Here is an 18849-nt window from a genome sequence, read left to right on the forward strand (position 1 = left end):
CATATGTGCCATTCATGCAAGAGCTGGCTCAATGATCCTTCCAACTGAGACTAGTTTGTGACTCCTCTGGCAGCCACTCACTCAATCCTACCCCTGCTCCAGCGCCTTACGAGCCCTGACAGTTCTGGGGATGACCAAATAAAGCAACCTAGTGAAAATTACGTATCAACTCTTCTCAGCTGCTGACTTCTTACACAACAGCAGCAGCGGTTCTACCACTTCACGTGAGGGCACGGTGCGTGGGCAGGAGGGGAAAGCAGAGGTGAACATTTTGCAGCTGTCCTACACGCCTTCTCCCTTCTCTGCACAGATGTTTCCAGCGGCGTTTTCCTACCACCTCATTTAATTTGAGTGCTGTAGGTGCCTGCCAACCAAGGAACAGTAATTTTGACATTCACCCAGTAAAGAGCGGCAGTAAGCAGACACGTAACAGCCCTCGTTCGTGCAAAGCACATTTCCAAGTACAGCCAGGCCCGGACATACTGAACAGTTCCACCTTACAACAGCCTGGGGAGCACCTATGGTTAACAAGAGTCAAAGAGGTCAACAAAACACCGTAAAAGCAAGCTTACCAACCTGCGCGCAAACTACCGGTTCCCTACAATAAACACTCCACCAACACACACTTAACATCTGCCACACACACAAGTCTTGATTTTCGCAAGCTGTGATGCAATCCGATAAATCACTGGAATGGGGTATGTCAGTAATGTTGAGCACATGTAACTGTTTACATACAAGACTGAGAAGTAAGAGAACCCATCTTGCCTGCTGCTTTTATAGAGACAGTGAGATTTTAAGAACATATTTTCCACGTACGTTTCCAAAAAGATCTCAAAGGCATTAGAAAATACTTTGTGTAGTCATTAAAGTGAGGAGTTTCAGGATCACTGCCCAAAATAGCCTATGGTATTTTTAAATTATACAAACCATAGGCAAGAATCAAGCTTATCACAACAAAGAATTTCCTTTTGGGAGACTTCAGCAGAAATGGTAAAAATCAAAGGGGGTAAGAGCACAATGGGGAAAAAGACTTGCATTCTTTAATGAAATTAAGACTTATCAGCTTTTCATTTCTTCCTTCCTGACTGGCAGCCTGGTGAGAGCGTCGGGGGAGAACGCGTGCCTTCCAGCCTGTCCACTGAGCTCAGGAATGTGCCTTGCTGAAGCTTCTTTTCATAGGGGCCTAGAGCAGCTTAGTTTTTCATGCACTGCTTGATTACTTGACTGCCAGCATTATCTGGGCCATAAGGTTTGCAGATAATGCAGTCACTGAGCTGTTAACAGCAGCTCTGTCAAAAACATCCAAACATCTACTCTCACAGCTGCAGGCAGCATCCAGGCAGGCTGGATAGGCAAAGCACGAAAAGATCCTGAAGCAGCTACACACCTGCCCCTGCTTGGGACTTTTGGCTTCAGGAAAGAAGCAAATATTTTGTTAGTGCACTGGTTCATGAAAACAAGAGATGTCTGATGCCGGCTGTCCTAAGCATTAGGAGCTGGTCTTAGACTGTTATTGAAAACCTACTGCTGTTATGCACATGCATCTTCCAAAAGCTTCTTCAACGGGTCACATGATTATACAGCTGTTCGTCCCTGTGAAGTAACTAAACTCACCAAAAAGGAGGCTTTATTTTGTCCTCTGTCTGACTTAACTGGCTTTCCACTGCTTGTCGTTTAATATTCAGACTCACCATGGGACTTAAGCCAAGAGGCTTTGTCAACCAACATACCAATTAATCAACTGATGACCTATTTCGAGGAGCACATCTCACACTGCAGACTGCGCAAAATTCAAACAGACTTCAGAGAAAAGTCACGCCAGCCCAGACGCTGCCTGAGTCAGGCTTTCTGGTGAGGGCTTCCTACCCTCAGCCATCACGGGGCAGAACTGCCATACAGCACCAAGCAGCTCGAAACCTAGGCAAGAAAGCTACCCTGAGAGTTGGGCCGTGGGTGAGCCACTGCCAGGCACTGGCAGAGCTGAAGGTAAGCTGGACTGAGAGTGATCAGCTTCTGTCTCTCTGCACAAACGTAACCAAGTGGTGACTCAGCTCAGCATGAGAAAATAACACCCCTGCAAAATGTCTACATTCCAGTCTGCTCAACTGCTCTTCTCCGGGTGACTTTGGAAAAATCAAGCCAATTGTTAAGTCTGACCTGAGCCTTACAGTGTATCATATCACCCATCTCCTCTACTGAGCTATTTTCCATTAGCATAGACCATCTGGATTTGACAGCCGTACGAGAAAGACTGTCCACCCCAGTGGTTACTTAAATCTGACACTGAAAAGAGAACAAAAGATCCCGACCTTCTAATTTGTCTGCTGCAGTTCCCTAGTCATTGGGTCCTGGTGAGACTTTCTTCACTAGCTTAGACAGCCTTTTAATTTCCTGGTTTTTTTCTCCCTGCTCATCAAAGAAGGAAATCAAAACATTTATCATCTGTCACATCTGAAGGTTTTAAGACTTCTCCACCAAGCACTTAAGTTGCTCAGGGTCTTTTTTTTCTGAAAAAAGTTCAGATTTGCCCAGTCTCTCCTACAAAATCATGGTAGTCCAACTGCAAACAGTCCAGCACTCAGTCACAAAGGGGGTGGGACTCAGCCTTGTAGCACTCCACACACAAGGTGGGCAACCAGCTACATGGCTGTACTTAAAAGGTTGTATTTTATCTACAGTGGTGTCATGCCATCTGGGTTACATCTGATCCATTAGTCTCCATTTCACCAGTCCTTTCATCTGCCTGTGTGCTTCTGGGAGCAATTTTAAAGATCCTCTCAAGTCACTGATCCTGACACCTCTTTGCACTGATCCCTTAACATTCTTTACTGACAGCAACCTCTGCTGGGTGACAGGTTCAGCTGTCCTTTCCTTCAATTTTGTATTTCACAGTTTTCTCATCTGCAGGTAGTTTAAGCTCATGCTGCAGCCACTTCTGAAACTTTCACAGCAGAGGAGATAATAACCGAGCAACTGAAAGATGAAAGAGAAGTCAGCACTGGCAAAGTCTCACAACTGTGGCCATCACTTCAGAGATTCAAAACATCGCTTCATACAGATTTTCTCCAGGTTAGCTCTGATGGTCGAGACCAGGACTCTAGAGGTAATTTGGCACATGGCATAATGTGGTGTATCACCAGGTACAGAGAACAAAATAGAGGGCAGTAACTGCCTAAGTCCATGAACCACAGGAGTGAAGAAAATGAAATTTTTATTTGCATTGACTTCATTGACTTAAAAGCACTTAACTGGAACAGCTGCTTTGCTTTTGAATGAGCAGACAGCTTTGAGCTGTTCCACAAACATGCTGTGTCTTTAAAAGATGGTTTCAGTACTGAGTACAAGAGGACTTCAGCGTGTGGAGTTTAAAAAAAAAAAAAAAAAAAAAGGCATTAACACTTTGTACAACATGACAAAAGCCAATAAACAGGTACAAAGCCTTAACTCTTTCTCATCCCTTCCTATTAAAAAAAAACAAACCTATTTGTTCAAAGCATTGCTAAGGATGCTTCAGTTTACATCCATGTCCCAACATTCACACTTTTCCCGACTGGCAGATTCAAAGTGGAGTCCGCTCACATCCTGACATTGCTTCTTGATGAGCATTTTTAAATATAATGCCTGTATCTTCCTGATACAGGAAGTATTCCTGAACCACTGTTTTGCCAGTGACTGTAATAAGCCAAGAGAAAAACCCACGAGACAGGTCTTTTTAAAAAACACGAAGCACAGTTCCTGTTAAAACTCAGTACCAGAGATTACAGGTTGACATATTTTGGATCAGTGCTACTGGCCTGGAAGAAGGAAGAGCAAAATTTTTACGTTCTCAGACTGTTAGCATTTTATATGTTTAAATACTTGAGCACACAGCATCTTTAACTGCTGGAAGATCCAATTACTAATAATTCCTGCACAGCTACCGCTAATTGCAATGATGATGAGAGGGCTGGTGTGTGGGTGTCCCCTCTCCCCATCTGCCATCACCCTGCAGTCCCCCCACAGCTCTGGCTGGAGCAGTCCCCGGCTCAGTGCCCCATGCTGGAAAACGCTGATGCTGAACCTTATCTCCTGGGTGACCTGAACAAGGCAGCAGGTCAAATCTCATCGACAGAACAGTCAGTTGCAGCCTAAATGTCTCACAGGCCAGGCACTGAAAATGCCAAGACCTCTTAGGGCCTGCACAGCTGAGAAAGAAATGGAAGCACCATTGACTGGGATCCTTGAGTAGGACACAGGAAGCAACCTAAGGTCCGAGCATCTTCACATGGCTAACTTGAGAACACCATGCGACCTCAGTACGTGTTTGGGATGAGAGGAGTCACTAGCTCCAACCAGCTCCTGCCGTAGTCACAGCTCAGGCTTTCATTCCTGAATTAAATATATCTTGTACCCACAACTGCGAGTGCTTCCATTGCAATCAAAGTCCCAGTAACGGGAAAAACATATCCTGGAACAACCACACTTGCAAAAACTAAAATAAAACCAGCAGGAGTATTTAGATCCTTTGGCAGAAAAATACTCCCCTGTCCCTAAAAGTGAAGGCCCTGCTCTTATACTGCCTTCACTCCACAGTGCTGGAGCTATGAGTTTTCAAAGCATTTCCTTAAATCCATAGTACAACCAACTCATGGGATGCAAGAGAAAAAGTCTAAAAAAATAAGAAACAATTGGAAATCAGGCAGGAATGAGAAAGACTGTCTTCTCCCTCTTACGCAATGACAGGGAAAGGATTACAACCTAGAAATGCAATGTCAAATGATACAACACTCTCAGGATCTACCCATCTTTTGGTCACTTTTCCTTCCCTTTCTGGTTGCTTTTGAATCCAGCAGTAAATTTTATCCTGCTATGGCAAGCAGATGGAACTTCAACGATAAGTTTTTAACGTTTCCTTGAAAACAGGCAAAAGTTTTAGTGGAGAAAAAATGGTGTATCAATGCTAAGCAAGGAAAAGGTTGCAACACAACTTCATATTTATTAGAAAGGGAATCAGCATGAGATGCCAACCTCAATGGACAAAGCTGCAGGAAGTCAGGCTTTGCTAATTCAATTATTCAGGAAATTGTTTATTTAAAGCAAAAACTCCATGTTTCTGCAAACGGGGAAAACAGTCCTTCACCAGGTTTTTCTTCTTAACATATTGGAGTACGCTACAATATTCTACATCTGACCTCAGACAGCTAGTTTCACCTTCTATCACAACTAATAATAGCAGTGGCAGAGAACTATCTACAGCTAAATGTTCAGGTCAAACACACTAAACAAACCCCTCTCACCCAGGAATACCATTTGCAGACCAAGAAATGGTATTTTTGTGAGCACTGTGTGGTGTGAAGCCAGGAACACCACCAGCACCATCCCACAGCACTGCGGTACATCACACTACACGTATGTCCTGCTATGCTCCTGCAACCCTCAGAGGACACAAATCTGGATGAGGGTGACAGAACCACGCTTTTCACCATGAAATGAAAAGAGGAGACCATGGGACAGGACAGCAAGCTCCTGTCTCAACCTGCAGGTGCAAACAGGCAGCACCAGAGAGGCAGGCAGTCCCGGTGTGCACAGGGATCTCCCTCCTTTCCCCAAAAGCTATGAGTCACAAAAGTCTTAAGATGAGCCAAGGTCAACCTTAAAAATATAGCAGCACTGTTTTTACCTCTTTTTTTTTTTTTTTCCTTTAAAAAAAACCCATCAGAATTAGAATTCTGGGTAGAAAATGAAAACCTGACACTCAAACTTGTGGCACATCTTTTATTCACTACATGATATGATTTCTAAGGGCAGAACACCATTAAGGACATCGCTCAAGATTTAACAAACCTACAAAAAGAGCTTTGCAAGCTTTAGTAGCTACTAGTTCTGACTGAAAAATTAAACTTCTTGAACAACACAGCTACACCATACTGTCCAACCAAAATGAATGTTAACGATCTAAATTACATTTATTTAACTCTGGAAAAAAACATATTCATTGTAATAAAGATTTTCCGCAACAGCTGCTTTCTTTAACCATGATCTCAACTTTATTCTCTTGAGAATTACTACTGAAGAAAAGCCAAATATAAAATCCTGTTTCCTGTCAATTTAAGCAGAGTTTTTATGTAATCAAAAGAATTGTGGAGGCCCAAGCCAAACTGTATTCTCACTGCATTCTTAAAATAGGTCTACCAACAAGACACGAGCAAAACAAGAAACATTTAGCAAGCTTATTACAGCTCAGAAACATAAATATCACAATTGTCTTCAAAGCAAGGATGTACTTTGCCCAATAAAAAACAACTGCAGAAATTAGAGTTTATAAACAGCCAAGTTTCTTCAAATAAAGTTTCCAGGGTGTATTTGGCAAGGATGCAAGTCGCACAGTAATGTCCATTAAGATAATTTTAAATTATTTTGCAAATGCAGAATCAGCATAACCGAAGTACTCTGAAGTCTGGCGGCTTGCTGCTATATCCTGTAGCAACAGGAATCTGTGCTGCAAAATCTGAATGCATTCATTCTGACAGACACCATCAACTAGACATTTAGCATGGTTTGACTCAAAAGAAGTACCAATCACTCATCATCTACTTCACACCAGGAAAATTTTTTTGAGTGAAAATTAATTGTCACGTTACCTCACAGCTACAGACAAATGGCAATTACACACAAACAACAATTGCACTTAAACAGCTCAGAGAGACAATAACAAAGTTCTCAGTTGGTTCTAGAAAAGATAAACAGACAGAGGCATGCATAAGTTATAAACAAGGCAAAATTACTTGCCACAACAAATCCTCACACTACAAGACATGAAGCACATTAAACTACTATATTTTAGGAAAAAATCAGGGACCTAACATGAGAGTTGTTTTGTATAACTCTTATAAAAAAGTTTCATCTTTCCTCAAGTACTTAATCTCTCATTCTGGACATAGGGTTAACTTTATCTTCATGGAAACACTGAAGGAGAGGCCAAATTCCTTCTTGATTTTCCTGCTTGATTAACAGTACCCACAAAATGCCTGAGGAAACTTGGATGAGAGATAATTAAGACCTTCTATCCTTTTTGTTTTTCTTGTGCATTAGTCATGTTACACAAACATGTCCTCATCAACGTTGGAATAAATCAAGCAAAAAAGGCAAAGACCATTTTTCATTTTAAAAACGTGACACTGCATGCTACTGAAACATGGTTTATGCTATTATCTTAGCCTATAGAAAGGCTATCCACACTATGTTTGCCGATGTAACTCAAGCAATATGTCATATTTAGCACAGGTAAGTCTTACATCAAAAGTAATGCTTGAGCCAGCAGAATAAATCTCCCCAGGGATTTCTGGCACTATGACTGCATCCACCTTAGGGCTCTTGTTTCATCTTCAACAACACTAAGGAGTTCAGTTTATTTACAGACTCCAAGTGACACATCAGGGTACTATCAGGGAATACTACACCGGGTAGGGACAGAGGCTTTAAGAATGTCTCCAAGAAAGGCTGGTCACGCTAAAGCCATGCCATTCAGCACCAAGCATCACAACAGTTTCATACTCTTGGTGTTTTAAGTTACTTCTCCAGGAGCTACACCAAAAAAAAAAAAAAAAAAAAAAAAAAAAAAAAGGCACAATGAAAATGCAAAAAGCCACTGCAGTAACAGCACCTACTAACTGCACTTTGTTGAGCTGCTCCCCAAATTGTTTCATACACTGCCAAAATGGTTATGAAGCAGCAGTCAGGGAGATCCCTGCATTAAGGAGAATATTAGCAAATGTGGTTACTGCTGTCCTCCAGGTCCACAGGACTGTGTGGAGAGGGCCAGGGCAGCTCCCAGAGGGCAAGCAAGTGAATGCACGCTCAGTAATCCTCCTGTCCCACTGAAGATTGAAAGAACCACAGACAAAAGACCAAATCTAGCCCAGGATTTCAAACTACAGGACAGACTAAGATTTTTCCCAGGAGGTTCACACAAGAGCAAGAGAATAATCAGTTTCTAAGCGTGGGGAGAGTGAACAAAGGAAAAGAAGTATTAACAGAATTAGGACCATAAGGTGTTTAAATACATAAAACAACAAAAATAAGCCCACTGGCTAGTCTGTTGCAGATAGAAGTAGTAATGCGCTTCTACTGCAGAAACAGAGATTTGTGGAAATAAACCACAAAATAAAGTGCCTGGAGAAGCGGTGTAACATCAAACCAGAGAAACAACTACTAGGAACAGGAGACCCTTCCTTCAGTGCAGCCAAGGAGGAGATCTGGAAAGGGCTCACTGCTGCCTATCTCCTCCAAGTTATGATCCTTCATCTATGGGATTGATTTAAACAGGAAAACAGGTGCACCATGGTAAGATGAGGAGTATTGAACCCCCACCCCATGGATACTGAGCAATGTTGGTCCAGCACCGCCCTCCATCACCACTTGCTCTCATCTCTCACTTCCTCTGCCAGCACCTGAGTATGCCGAAACCTTCCACAAGCCGAACTTAAAGGAGTTTGTGAAAGGGTCTGAGGACTGACAGGCAGCCAGTGGCTACGAGATTAGTTAAGACCATTCCAGTCCTTATACCATGCAGTCTCATCTCCCCACCACCCGCAGCAAGTGGCTACTGCCCAACCGCCTGTCGTAGCTGCAAAGGATCTGCTGCCCCTTTGGGAACGGCTCCTTGCCGTGCAGGGCTTTGGGAAGGCCTCTTTCCATGTCGGCACCTCCACCCGCACGCCGCTGCCCTGCTGCGGGCGCCGGTGACAGGAGCAGCTCCCGCCCGTCCGCACGCACCTCGGGAGACAGCCTGCCTCCACCCACCCTCCCGGAGGGGAATCCACCGAGGGAACCGGCAGAAGCACCACCGTGGGCACTCTGAGAGCCTAGAGCCTGCTTTCCCTCTGCCGCGCCGATGGCCCGGGGAGCCCGGCCCGGAGCGCGCCGAGCCGCGGCCGCGGGGCAGCGCAGAGACGGAGCGACCGCCCTCGCCCTCGCCGGCCCCCGCTCCCAGGGAGAGCGCCCACCGCCCTCGCCCTCGCCGGCCCCCGCTCCCAGGGAGAGCGCCCACCGCCCTCGCTCACGCCGGCCCTCGCTCCCAGGGAGAGCGCCCACCGCCCTCGCCCACGCCGGCCCCCGCTCCCAGGGAGAGCGCCCACCGCCGCGGCCCCGCCCGGCACCTCGCTCCCCGCCCGACACCTCGCTCCCCGCCCGGCACCTCGCTCCCCGCACGGCCGCGGAGCCCCGGGCGCGCTGCCCGGGAATGTCCGCCCGCACACCTGCCGCTCTCCCCGCGGCCCCGACCCTCCCCACCTGGCCGGCGCAGCAGCGGGCGGACATGCTGGCCAAGCGGGGCGGCGCGACTCCCTGGCGGCTTCTCTCAGGCAGGAGCGCGCAGCGCTGGGATCTCCCGGGATGGGCAGGGCTGGGACGCCCCGGGATGGGCAGGGCAGAGCGGGGCGCCGCGGGAGGAGCGGCACCGCCTCTGCCCGGCTGCCAGCCCGGCCCGGCCCCGCCGCCCGGCTTCCGCTGTCGTCAGCCCGCGTGTGAGCCTCGCTGCCTCGCTGCCTCGCTCCCCGGGCCGGCTGCAGCCGCGGCGCGGAGGGTGGATCCGAGCGGGGCCGTCCTCGGCGGGCTGTCCTCCTCGCAAGGACACTGCCGAGATGGCGTGCCTGCTAGTGTACTCACTCACCTGTTTTTGAGTAGCTGGAATCTAGTAAATTCAGTGAATAGGGCATTTTAATATGCAGATACGGGCATCAGATCGAAGTTTAACGCTGTAGCGCACCAGCCCCGGTGCAGACTGCTTTGCCGCATCGCACGGCCGGCACACAGGCGCGTTCCTGCCTGGAAAAGCCGTGTCTGTTCCACGGACAGCTGTAAGGCTGTGTTTTCCTAACAGGAGCTGAGAGCTTTCCTTGGTGTTCCCAAAATACATTCTCCAGCCTCAGTCGCTAAGAACCATGCGCAGCCGAGTGTTTCTCGGCTTCCCATGTGAGGGTAGGAACTTGGAAAGCCAAATTCAGATATGACAGGCGTCAACATATCACGTGAATATGTCTTTACAAGCACACTGCGTGAATCTGTTTCTAGATGAGGCCAGAGATGTGTAGATAAAGAAATTATGAGAGAACCCATTAATTTTAGGAAGCTTTACTAATTGACACAGGCTGCTGCTCAGCCAAGGTCATGCTAAACTCCTGAACTTTATGAAGAAAAACAAAGACTTAATAGCATTATGAATATTACCTCCTATGCCCAGGGTGGCCTTAAGGCTAATTTTAATGATCATTTATTATGAAAAACGCCAAACACTTGTTTTAAAATTTTAAAAGTTTAATAATAATAAAATGGTTATAAAAATAGTAATTGAATTAGAGTAATAAAAATTTGGACAATTAGGATTAGCACAATGTGAGACAATAAAAACAAAGTTACAGACGTCTGGGTGCTTTTCTGGGCAAATATGCTCCAGAAAAGGACGCCCCTTAACAGGCTTTTAAGAGCCCCTTAGCTCTTAAAAGCAATTGTTGAATATTCATACATCTCATACATGTACATAAATTCCATTCAAACAAAGAATTCTCTCTGGTCAGTGTCACTTTCTTCCTCTTAATCCCCACGGTGTCTTCAGGGCTGAGCGAGGCAGGAGAAGTTGGTCTCTTCTGATAAGGGAATAATAAATTCTTTTCCTCTGAAAGATTTATGTATCCTGTGGCTGCTATCTCTGCGAGTACCCCCTTCCTCTCTTCAAAAAAAAATCCCCTCAATCCATAGTTTCTATTTTAACTACAAAAGCTATATTTTAACTACAAAAACTACATTTACCATACTATCAAAATATTAATACAGCACTACAAATAAATGCAACATAATACATGTAGTAAATATCTTGTGTAGAGCCATATAATATGCACTTTTCACATTTATGTTGTACAGGCAGGCTATGCATTAAGATGTGTGGTATGTGGATGGGGAAGTCCGCACTTTCACAGGACTCCTCTGTCTCCTTTGTGGACACTAACCTGTAGTGACATGAATTTCCCACAGATAGGAATTACTACTGCAAAGCTATGAAAGCAAAAAGTAAGGACTTTATGGAAAGACTTCCTTATCTTGACTGCTCTGTGTCCTTTTGCATGTGTGTGTGTGCATGCTGTAGTATTTAATATAAATATTTTAAACTCTGTTTCTAGTCTTAACTACTCTTACTTTAGGAATTCAGTGCTACGAAAAGCTATTAATCCTGAATAGGGGTACCTACATGGTGTAGTTAATGTAGCAACACCTACCAAGGAAACTGGTATGGATTGCAGGATGTAAAACCCCTTCCTCTTTCCTCATGTACACAAACAAACGGAGTTGATGGTTCAGGAAGTGGATCATATGATGAATCAGCATTACATAATTTGGTGTTATACTAGGGACTGAAGAGGCCAGTTACCATAGTGGTACAATGAATAAAACCCAGATATGTACTTTGTTTTTAGTGGTGTTCCAGAAGCTGCAGATACTCGGCTAGAGACACTGTAGAGATGGTCATGACACACTGAGCAACGTATCAAAAGCTTCTCATTTATTTGCTCCCTTTTTATACATTTCTAAACAAAGAGTGTACAGAACATATTTCTAAACAAAGCTTGTACCAAAGTTATTGGTTAATTAAAACAGCTCATCATGTTCATTGGTACAAAACCATTAACGTCAATTTATTTGGCAAGCATTGACAAAAATCTAAAAGCACGTATTCATTTCTGTTTCTTTAACTGCAAAACTGCAAAAACCCTTTTAATTGTTGTATTGGTTCCCATGCCAATGACCTTGTCTTCTTCCTTTCACAGGTATACACAAATCCTATCAACTTCTGCTAACTCCGTCATTTGGCTCACTGACCCTCTGTCAGCCCCTAGAGTACAAGATTAATTCTGTCAACCAGATGGTTATTAACTGCAAAAGACACCAGTTTGTGGGCATCTGAGAGGACCCCAGAACAGTTCAGGCACTGATGTGGCTGATGCTCCTGCTTTTAGAAGCAGCAGAAGTCCCAGCCTCAGATGGGGACTCCTCAAGCCAGGACTAGGGCTGGAGGCTCAGCACATCTTCTCTGATTTATAGCTCCTTTCCCCAGAAGCTGCAGAGATGGACTCAAGAATTGAACAACCATCAGGAAAGCAGCATGACCAGCCAACAGGCAGTGGAAAACCACTGGTGTGTTTAACTTTGAAACACAGTCAGTTTCCCAAGTGGTTAAGATACGGAAACACAAGGATCACAGCACAGTGAGAACTCAGCAAACTGCAATCATCTTCTATTTCTGTTCCAGACTTATTGTACAATTGCAAGAAGCTGTCTGGTTGGGCTTTCCTTAATTTCCACATCTGCAAAATCAACTCAAATGAGGAAGAAGAATCTGAGGTTTAGTTTAAAAATGAAACTGTATTACGAAGAGGGACTGGTGAAGGCGATTGTATGGGCATGGTGGAAGAGTACGAGGGGCTGCACCACATGTCAGCATGTCTGTGATAGCAACAAGCATTCACTGCATGGGAAGCACCATTAATTCACTGCTCTCTGCAGGTCTGTTAATGCCAGCCAGTGCTGTTATGAACAAATCCAGCCTCCGCACTGAAGAAAACAGCAGAGCTCTATAATGGCTTTCCAATCAGTTAGAGCACGCTGGAGCACTGGGATGTGTGCCTTGGCTTTTTCAATAAAAATTTATCACCAGAAAGGCTTGAACTTCCCTGCTGTGTTGCTGGCAGACTAATAGCAAAGCAATGTGCAGATGTTACTACATGGAAAGAACTGTCACTCTCAAACTATCAGTGCATTTAGAATAAGGTTTATCCATCAAATACACATTCTGAAATCAGAGGAGGCTGATCTGATTTACTGGGCAGAAATATTCAACCAGTAGTAATTCCTCAATATCTTCCTTTTGCCAGGGAGCCTCTTTGAAGAGATGCTTATTCTGATTTAGGGCTTTCAAGTGACAGGGCATTCATAGCATCACTAGGGAACGGCAAGATGCCTTGGTGTTGCTTTGTATAGGGAATTTTATGCACACAGACTTACAGAGTTCTAGTAAGTCAGAAAGAATTGAGGCATGGAGTATCCTCGCAGGACAAAAGACCGCCAAGGAGTACCCAAGAATTGACTTAAAACTCTGATCTCCATTCAGGTGTCGGGAAGCAAAGAAGGAAGGAAAGCACTGGGTTAGAAACTGTAGCCAAGGGGCAATCCTTAGGAAAACCCATGGTCAGAAGCCAGTTGTGCCCTGGGAACAAAGCATTCTCCTCACCAGAATGTGTGCAGGTAGAGCAGCAGAATGCAGTGTTACTACCTCTACAGAGAACTCAGTAGATGTTTGTGGTGAAGCAGAAAGCTTTTTGGCATAGCATAGGGAAATCATAACTTTCCAGGAATGCTCTAAAACTCTCTGCTTCCTCAGGATGAACCAGCCCAGTGTATTTTGGGATAAGAATATTAGGAACTGCATTGTTTTGTTCTTACCTTCTGAAATAAAGCTACAACTCAGAAAGATGCTTTCAATGTTACATAATTTCAAGTTTTTTCAGTAATTAAACAGTTTTGTTTTGTGTCAATTAGCAAAATGAAGAGCATAAAATGTCTGCACAATGAGAAGGAGAAATATACCACCTGTCTGTTTTTCAGGTGAAATTAAATATGGCAATTTGTTTTCCAAATGAAAATGCAAGCAGAAAGAAAACAAAACCAGATTATTACATGTGGTGGTCACCTCTGTAAATTTAGAATTTGTATGCCTGTTAAAACAAAAAAGGCTCGAAATTGCTTTTTAAGAAAATGTGTATTTTGCTTGAGCCTAGTAGGTAAGAGACCAGGCATGATTATGGGAAGGAGGAAAAATGTCTATGCATGTGCACACATATGTTCTGGAAACCACAACTTAGATTCCCAACCAGAGTTCTGACACAGCCAATGACTTTACTGTTTGCTACAGTTGTTTCCTGTGGGAAAGATATTCCAGTATAGGGAAGCATTGTGCAAAGGTGTGATCAGACAGAAGTAACTTGTTCCCTGTAGTTTTACTTGTGCGTCACTGCAAGATCACCCGTGTCAGGCAGTCTAGGTGGATAACGACCATAATAAAGTCATGGCTTTCTCCATGTGTTCCAAAGTGTGCACCAGCATCTGGATTATGGACCACATCTCCCCACATGCTTGTAGGTAGCCAAGGGTTTCCAGAAGCTCTGGCCTTTGGACATTTTCCAAAACCCAACATACCCTAGGAATCATGCCAGCTGAACAGCACAGTACGTCCAAGCTATGGGCCTGACAAAGAGAAAAGTTGGAATATTCCAGTACTTATTAAGGCTGTGACTGAATGGCAACCCTTATGACTGTGCGTGGAGGTTGGGGAGGCACAGCAAGCAACCACAACAGCAACACAAACACCCAAGGATCTGCCAGCACAAGGCAGGAGCAGCCTGCAACTACAAATCCCTGAAGGGGAGTGATCACAGAGACAATCAGTGCATGTGGGGCCTGTGTCTCCCCCTTTTACAGCAACGGGTTAGTCATAATGCTAAATGGTGGCATCTTCCTCTGTACCTTTATTAGGGTTTTGTAATTCACACACACACACAAAATTTCTGGCTAGTAGCAGTTACTGGTTTCTAAAAAATTATCCACGCATTTAAGTATTCAAATTTAGTTAGATTCTAGTCGAATGAAACTTGCTGGACTTGAAAGCATTGCATAGCATTTGAAGAGTTTAGTTTTTAAAACCCCACAAGGATGGTATTTCTAGGCAAAATTGCTTTTAAAACCTTGGTTTTTGAGAATCATAGTTTAATAATCTGGTTGTTTTTCCACTCCAATGTTAATTTAGAATGGATTGAGATCTGCATTGTCTATTAAGGAAATGCATCAATTACACCTTTCTGAAGTTAATTTTTCTAAGTAACGCATAGACGTGTGGCATTACACAGGTTTGCACTGAACTCTCCCCTGCGTTGCATTTGCATACTCTTCATTGCCCCTTTTTAAGCACAATGCCATGAAATGCCACTTACAAATATTATTCTAAGCTCCCTGCCACTGGATGCAGTACAGCATTTCCATCCTACTCAGAATTTCATTACACAATGTCTCAGATTTTCAATCACAACTAGAAACAAGTGACACGGATGTTTAACTTAGGTGACGCTGAGGAAACTGTGTGCTGGGAGAAAAGGAGACAGCCGTGTACCCCTGCATATTTCACATTTCAGACACTCAGGTAACCAGCCAGCAGCAGGGAGTCTGGTGCTGACTGGGAGGCACTGTCTTACTGGACTTAATGAGTGACATATGGAAGAAGGGAAGCCTGATATCCCTGAGTTACCAGATAAGGTCAATATAAAGGGTCTTATTAAAGAGCTTTACAAGAATATGAGGTTAAACAGGCTCAGGCTGACAATCAACCTGGTTTTCTGTGCTTACAACAGACCTTGAAGCTTGTAGAGTGATGACTCTCAGAGAGACAAGCAATCACTAGGTTAAGATCAGATGGTTGTTACCATATCTGACAATCTACCGTGTTTCTCTGTCACACACAACCTCTAGCAGGAGGAAAAACTGAGCTGGTTGTAAATCAGAATTTCAACTCCTGCAATTAAGCCTAATAGACTAAAATCAGTTTCTACCATCATATATAAAGATGAAGAACATGGTGGCACTTTCTGGACTCTTGACTTATTCGGGATGCAAAGGAAGTTCCCAAACCTACAGGTAAATTTAAAGTAGCAAGAAAAGGACAGTTTTACATTTGTCAACTCAGTAGCAGATTACTTCAGGCCTGGCAGGTTGCAATTACTGTTAATTATCTTTAATTTTGACAGTGAATGTTTTCTTAAAAAAAAAAAATCATAGATGACAAGTCCATGCAGCACAGCGTAAGTATTCTTTGAGGGTACCTGCCTACTACCTTGGCCCAAAGTGGAGATCTCCCCAAATCAAAGCACATAGCTTCGATGTATGCCTGTTGTGCGAATGAGCTTAGCATAACTATCAGTGCCAAAGGAACACATCTCCTGTGGTAGGCAATGAGCTACACAACAGTAATGCCTTCTAATTAAGAGCAAAGTACCTTACCTTCTTATTCCATCTCTGCAGATCATTCTGCTCATATCACAGTAATGAACCCTGTTACTAAGAAGCTTTCTGGGCACAATTTGAGCCGGCAGAACAAGAAGAAATGGTTACAGTGCTAATGGCCTCTGTGCTGTCCACAAAACAAGACACTCAAAAAGTCCTTGTGCAGGACCTGCAGCCCCATGGATTTGATTCTTTGGAGGGAAGAGACAGAACCCTCCCCCTCACCTGCTTCTTTTATTTGAAAGGAGTTTTTAAAAATAAATAAATGGAAATTTTTTGAGTAAGTTGCCAACAAAGAAGAAAAAAAATATTGGAAACACTAGAATGGAAACAGAGATATGAGTCTAGTTCAATAGCATCAAAGCTCTGCTTAGGAAAACCTGAAAAGAAGAAATGGGCATTATGTGATGAAAAAAGTTTGGCCAAATAGAATTCTCTCACTAGCAAGACCAGAGCTGCTTCAGGAATCTTCCTGATACTGGTGGGCTACAGGGGTCAGTCTAATTCCCAGAAGGTTTTCTGGAAGGTTAGGACCAACAGAAGGTTTTCCTAGGCAGTGCTGTTTTGGAGCCAAAAGAGACAGCAGCTGTGCATGTCTTTTGCAGAGCCACTCACGTTACTGAATACCAGCAAGGTGTATGTCAAAATACAGCTGGCCAAAAGTGTTCAAAGCACTCAGTTTAGTTCTCTTGAGTTTTTCTGTCTCAACTGGATAAACCATATGCAGACGTATCTGTGGTTTATCCTGTAATTTTATTACAAGCTTGTGGAGGGAACAGCTTAACTCAGAGACAAAGCTGACATATCTGAGTATAAAATGCAAAGGGGAGGAGAGCAATTAAAAGAAAAACAGACCCAATGATAGCCTCTTTTGAAATGACCCCTTCCTTCTCTTGCAGTATTAAAAGGTTGCAGGTAAAATCTGCTCTGTAAAAGAATCATTATACTGATGGAGATGGAGCATAAACATTTGTGCACCAGAAGAAATGGCCAAGTGAGCAGTGCATATGCAGTGATTCAAGAGAACAAGAACAGTAACAAAAGCCAAGAATGATTGATAAAAACAAAGAATTGGCAGTGCTGCCCAGAGCACATCAAGGTTATAACATGTACAGAAAAATACCAAAAATGCAAAACAGTAACTGTGGCCAAAACAAAAAGGCTTCTGGGATCAGCATTGGCACTAATCAAGAACAAGAGAGACAGAGGAGGATGTGATAGCAGTCCTTGTTCTCCACAAGTAATCCTGGCATCTACAAGAAAAGGAAATCAGTTTTGTTTAAAACAGAGAGCACCTTTCTCTATGGTGCGCTCATACAATGAGTTTTGCTAATTTATTGTGGCAACAAGGTGGAAGAAGAAAACAACATTCTAGTTCAATTATAAACAGTATCAGTACAATGCACAGAAGTCACACAAATTCCATCAAGTCTCGAGGTAAAAGCCATCACATTTGCCAAGAGGAGAATTAACCTTTCAGGAAGAAACAGCAGTAACTCATGATAAAAAGATGGTAAAGACAGAAGAAATGTCTTAACCCAAGGGAAAAGGCATTTACACTATGTTCCTGTTTGCTCAGGTGTACAACTGAGAGTTTTGCACAAGCATGCACGTTACATGCTCCAGACAAACCGTGCTTGATTGCTGTGGTTCTGAACAGAAGCCAAATAGATTGCAGTAGCTGCATATTCAGTAAGTTGGTGTGATTAGAGACAGGCTATCAATGCTGAAGCATGATTAACATGATATAGTTTACAAACTAACCAAGTCACAAATTAAACAGTATTTAGATGACTAATTATATTTACAAGTCCCAAATATTTCTTCCAGAGTTCTGACCTGTCACAAAAGTTAAATCAAACCATTCAAAAAAGATTTAGAAAAAAATGTGCTGATCCTTTCTCTAGTCTTATCTTACTCTGTGATGCACACTATCACTAAGAGCAAGGCAATTTAATCCCTGACACAGGTAGCTTCACTCATCTCCATTCAACCGAAGCAATTCAGCTGAACTCAGCTGAAAACAAGACTTACTGCACACACTCATGGTATACAACAGGGCCCAACTGTACATAGAGAGCACAGTCCAAACTGCTGCATGGAAGCTGGAGGGAAACAGCTCCTGTACTTGTATTATATAAAAAATTGCACTTTGTGAGCATCTACTGTGGCATACATGCATGCAAGACAATAGTCTTGGTCACAAAATATCCTCTCACTTTGTTTTGCCAATTGACAGGGCAATTTAAAGGACACATACACCAATGGAAAGAATGGTCTTATATTACCACAAGTATTAAGGCAACACAAAAGTAAAATGATACATTCAATAAAACAATAAGCTTACTACATGCTCAGCTTTAGCAACACGCAAAAATAAGCAAGATAACATGCCTAATCATAACTACACAAGAGAAAGGACAGTGAATTAGAAAGATATATCATCAACTGCCTAAATACTTTACCATCATCCAGAGCATGAAATTGTCGGGGAGCCCCATTTTGCAGAGAGGACCTGAAGAACGCTTCCCGGCAGTTAGGAAAATCCTATGGAATGTGTCCACTCATAGGTGAGGTCTCCAAATTCACCTTGAAAGGGGGCCCAGCTTTTATCGGCCCAAATCAGCAAGTCAAAGTGACTTGATTATATTTTTAGTGCAGAAGCACCCAGGTCTGGTGGCGTACTTCCCTCCCAGCTGGGGCCAGGGCAGGGCCAGAGGCCAGGTCTTAGCTGGGAGGGTTCTCCCTAAAATACCCCACAAACAAGTG

The 18849-nt window shown here is 43.6% G+C and overlaps 1 protein-coding gene across 1 annotated transcript in view; it reads right to left on the bottom strand.

Annotated features, from left to right (window-relative positions):
• Window positions 1-9777, bottom strand: part of SERINC5 (serine incorporator 5) — a 41372-nt gene extending 31595 nt beyond the window's left edge. Inside the window, 4 exon segments of the mRNA XM_040090475.2 lie at window positions 9274-9342; window positions 9344-9412; window positions 9414-9590; window positions 9592-9777. Coding sequence (XP_039946409.1) covers window positions 9274-9342; window positions 9344-9412; window positions 9414-9590; window positions 9592-9777 — 501 coding nt within the window.
• Window positions 9778-18849: the final 9072 nt, after the last annotated feature.

The sequence above is a fragment of the Hirundo rustica genome, chromosome Z, assembly GCF_015227805.2.
Source record: "Hirundo rustica isolate bHirRus1 chromosome Z, bHirRus1.pri.v3, whole genome shotgun sequence".
Lineage (NCBI taxonomy): Eukaryota > Metazoa > Chordata > Aves > Passeriformes > Hirundinidae > Hirundo > Hirundo rustica.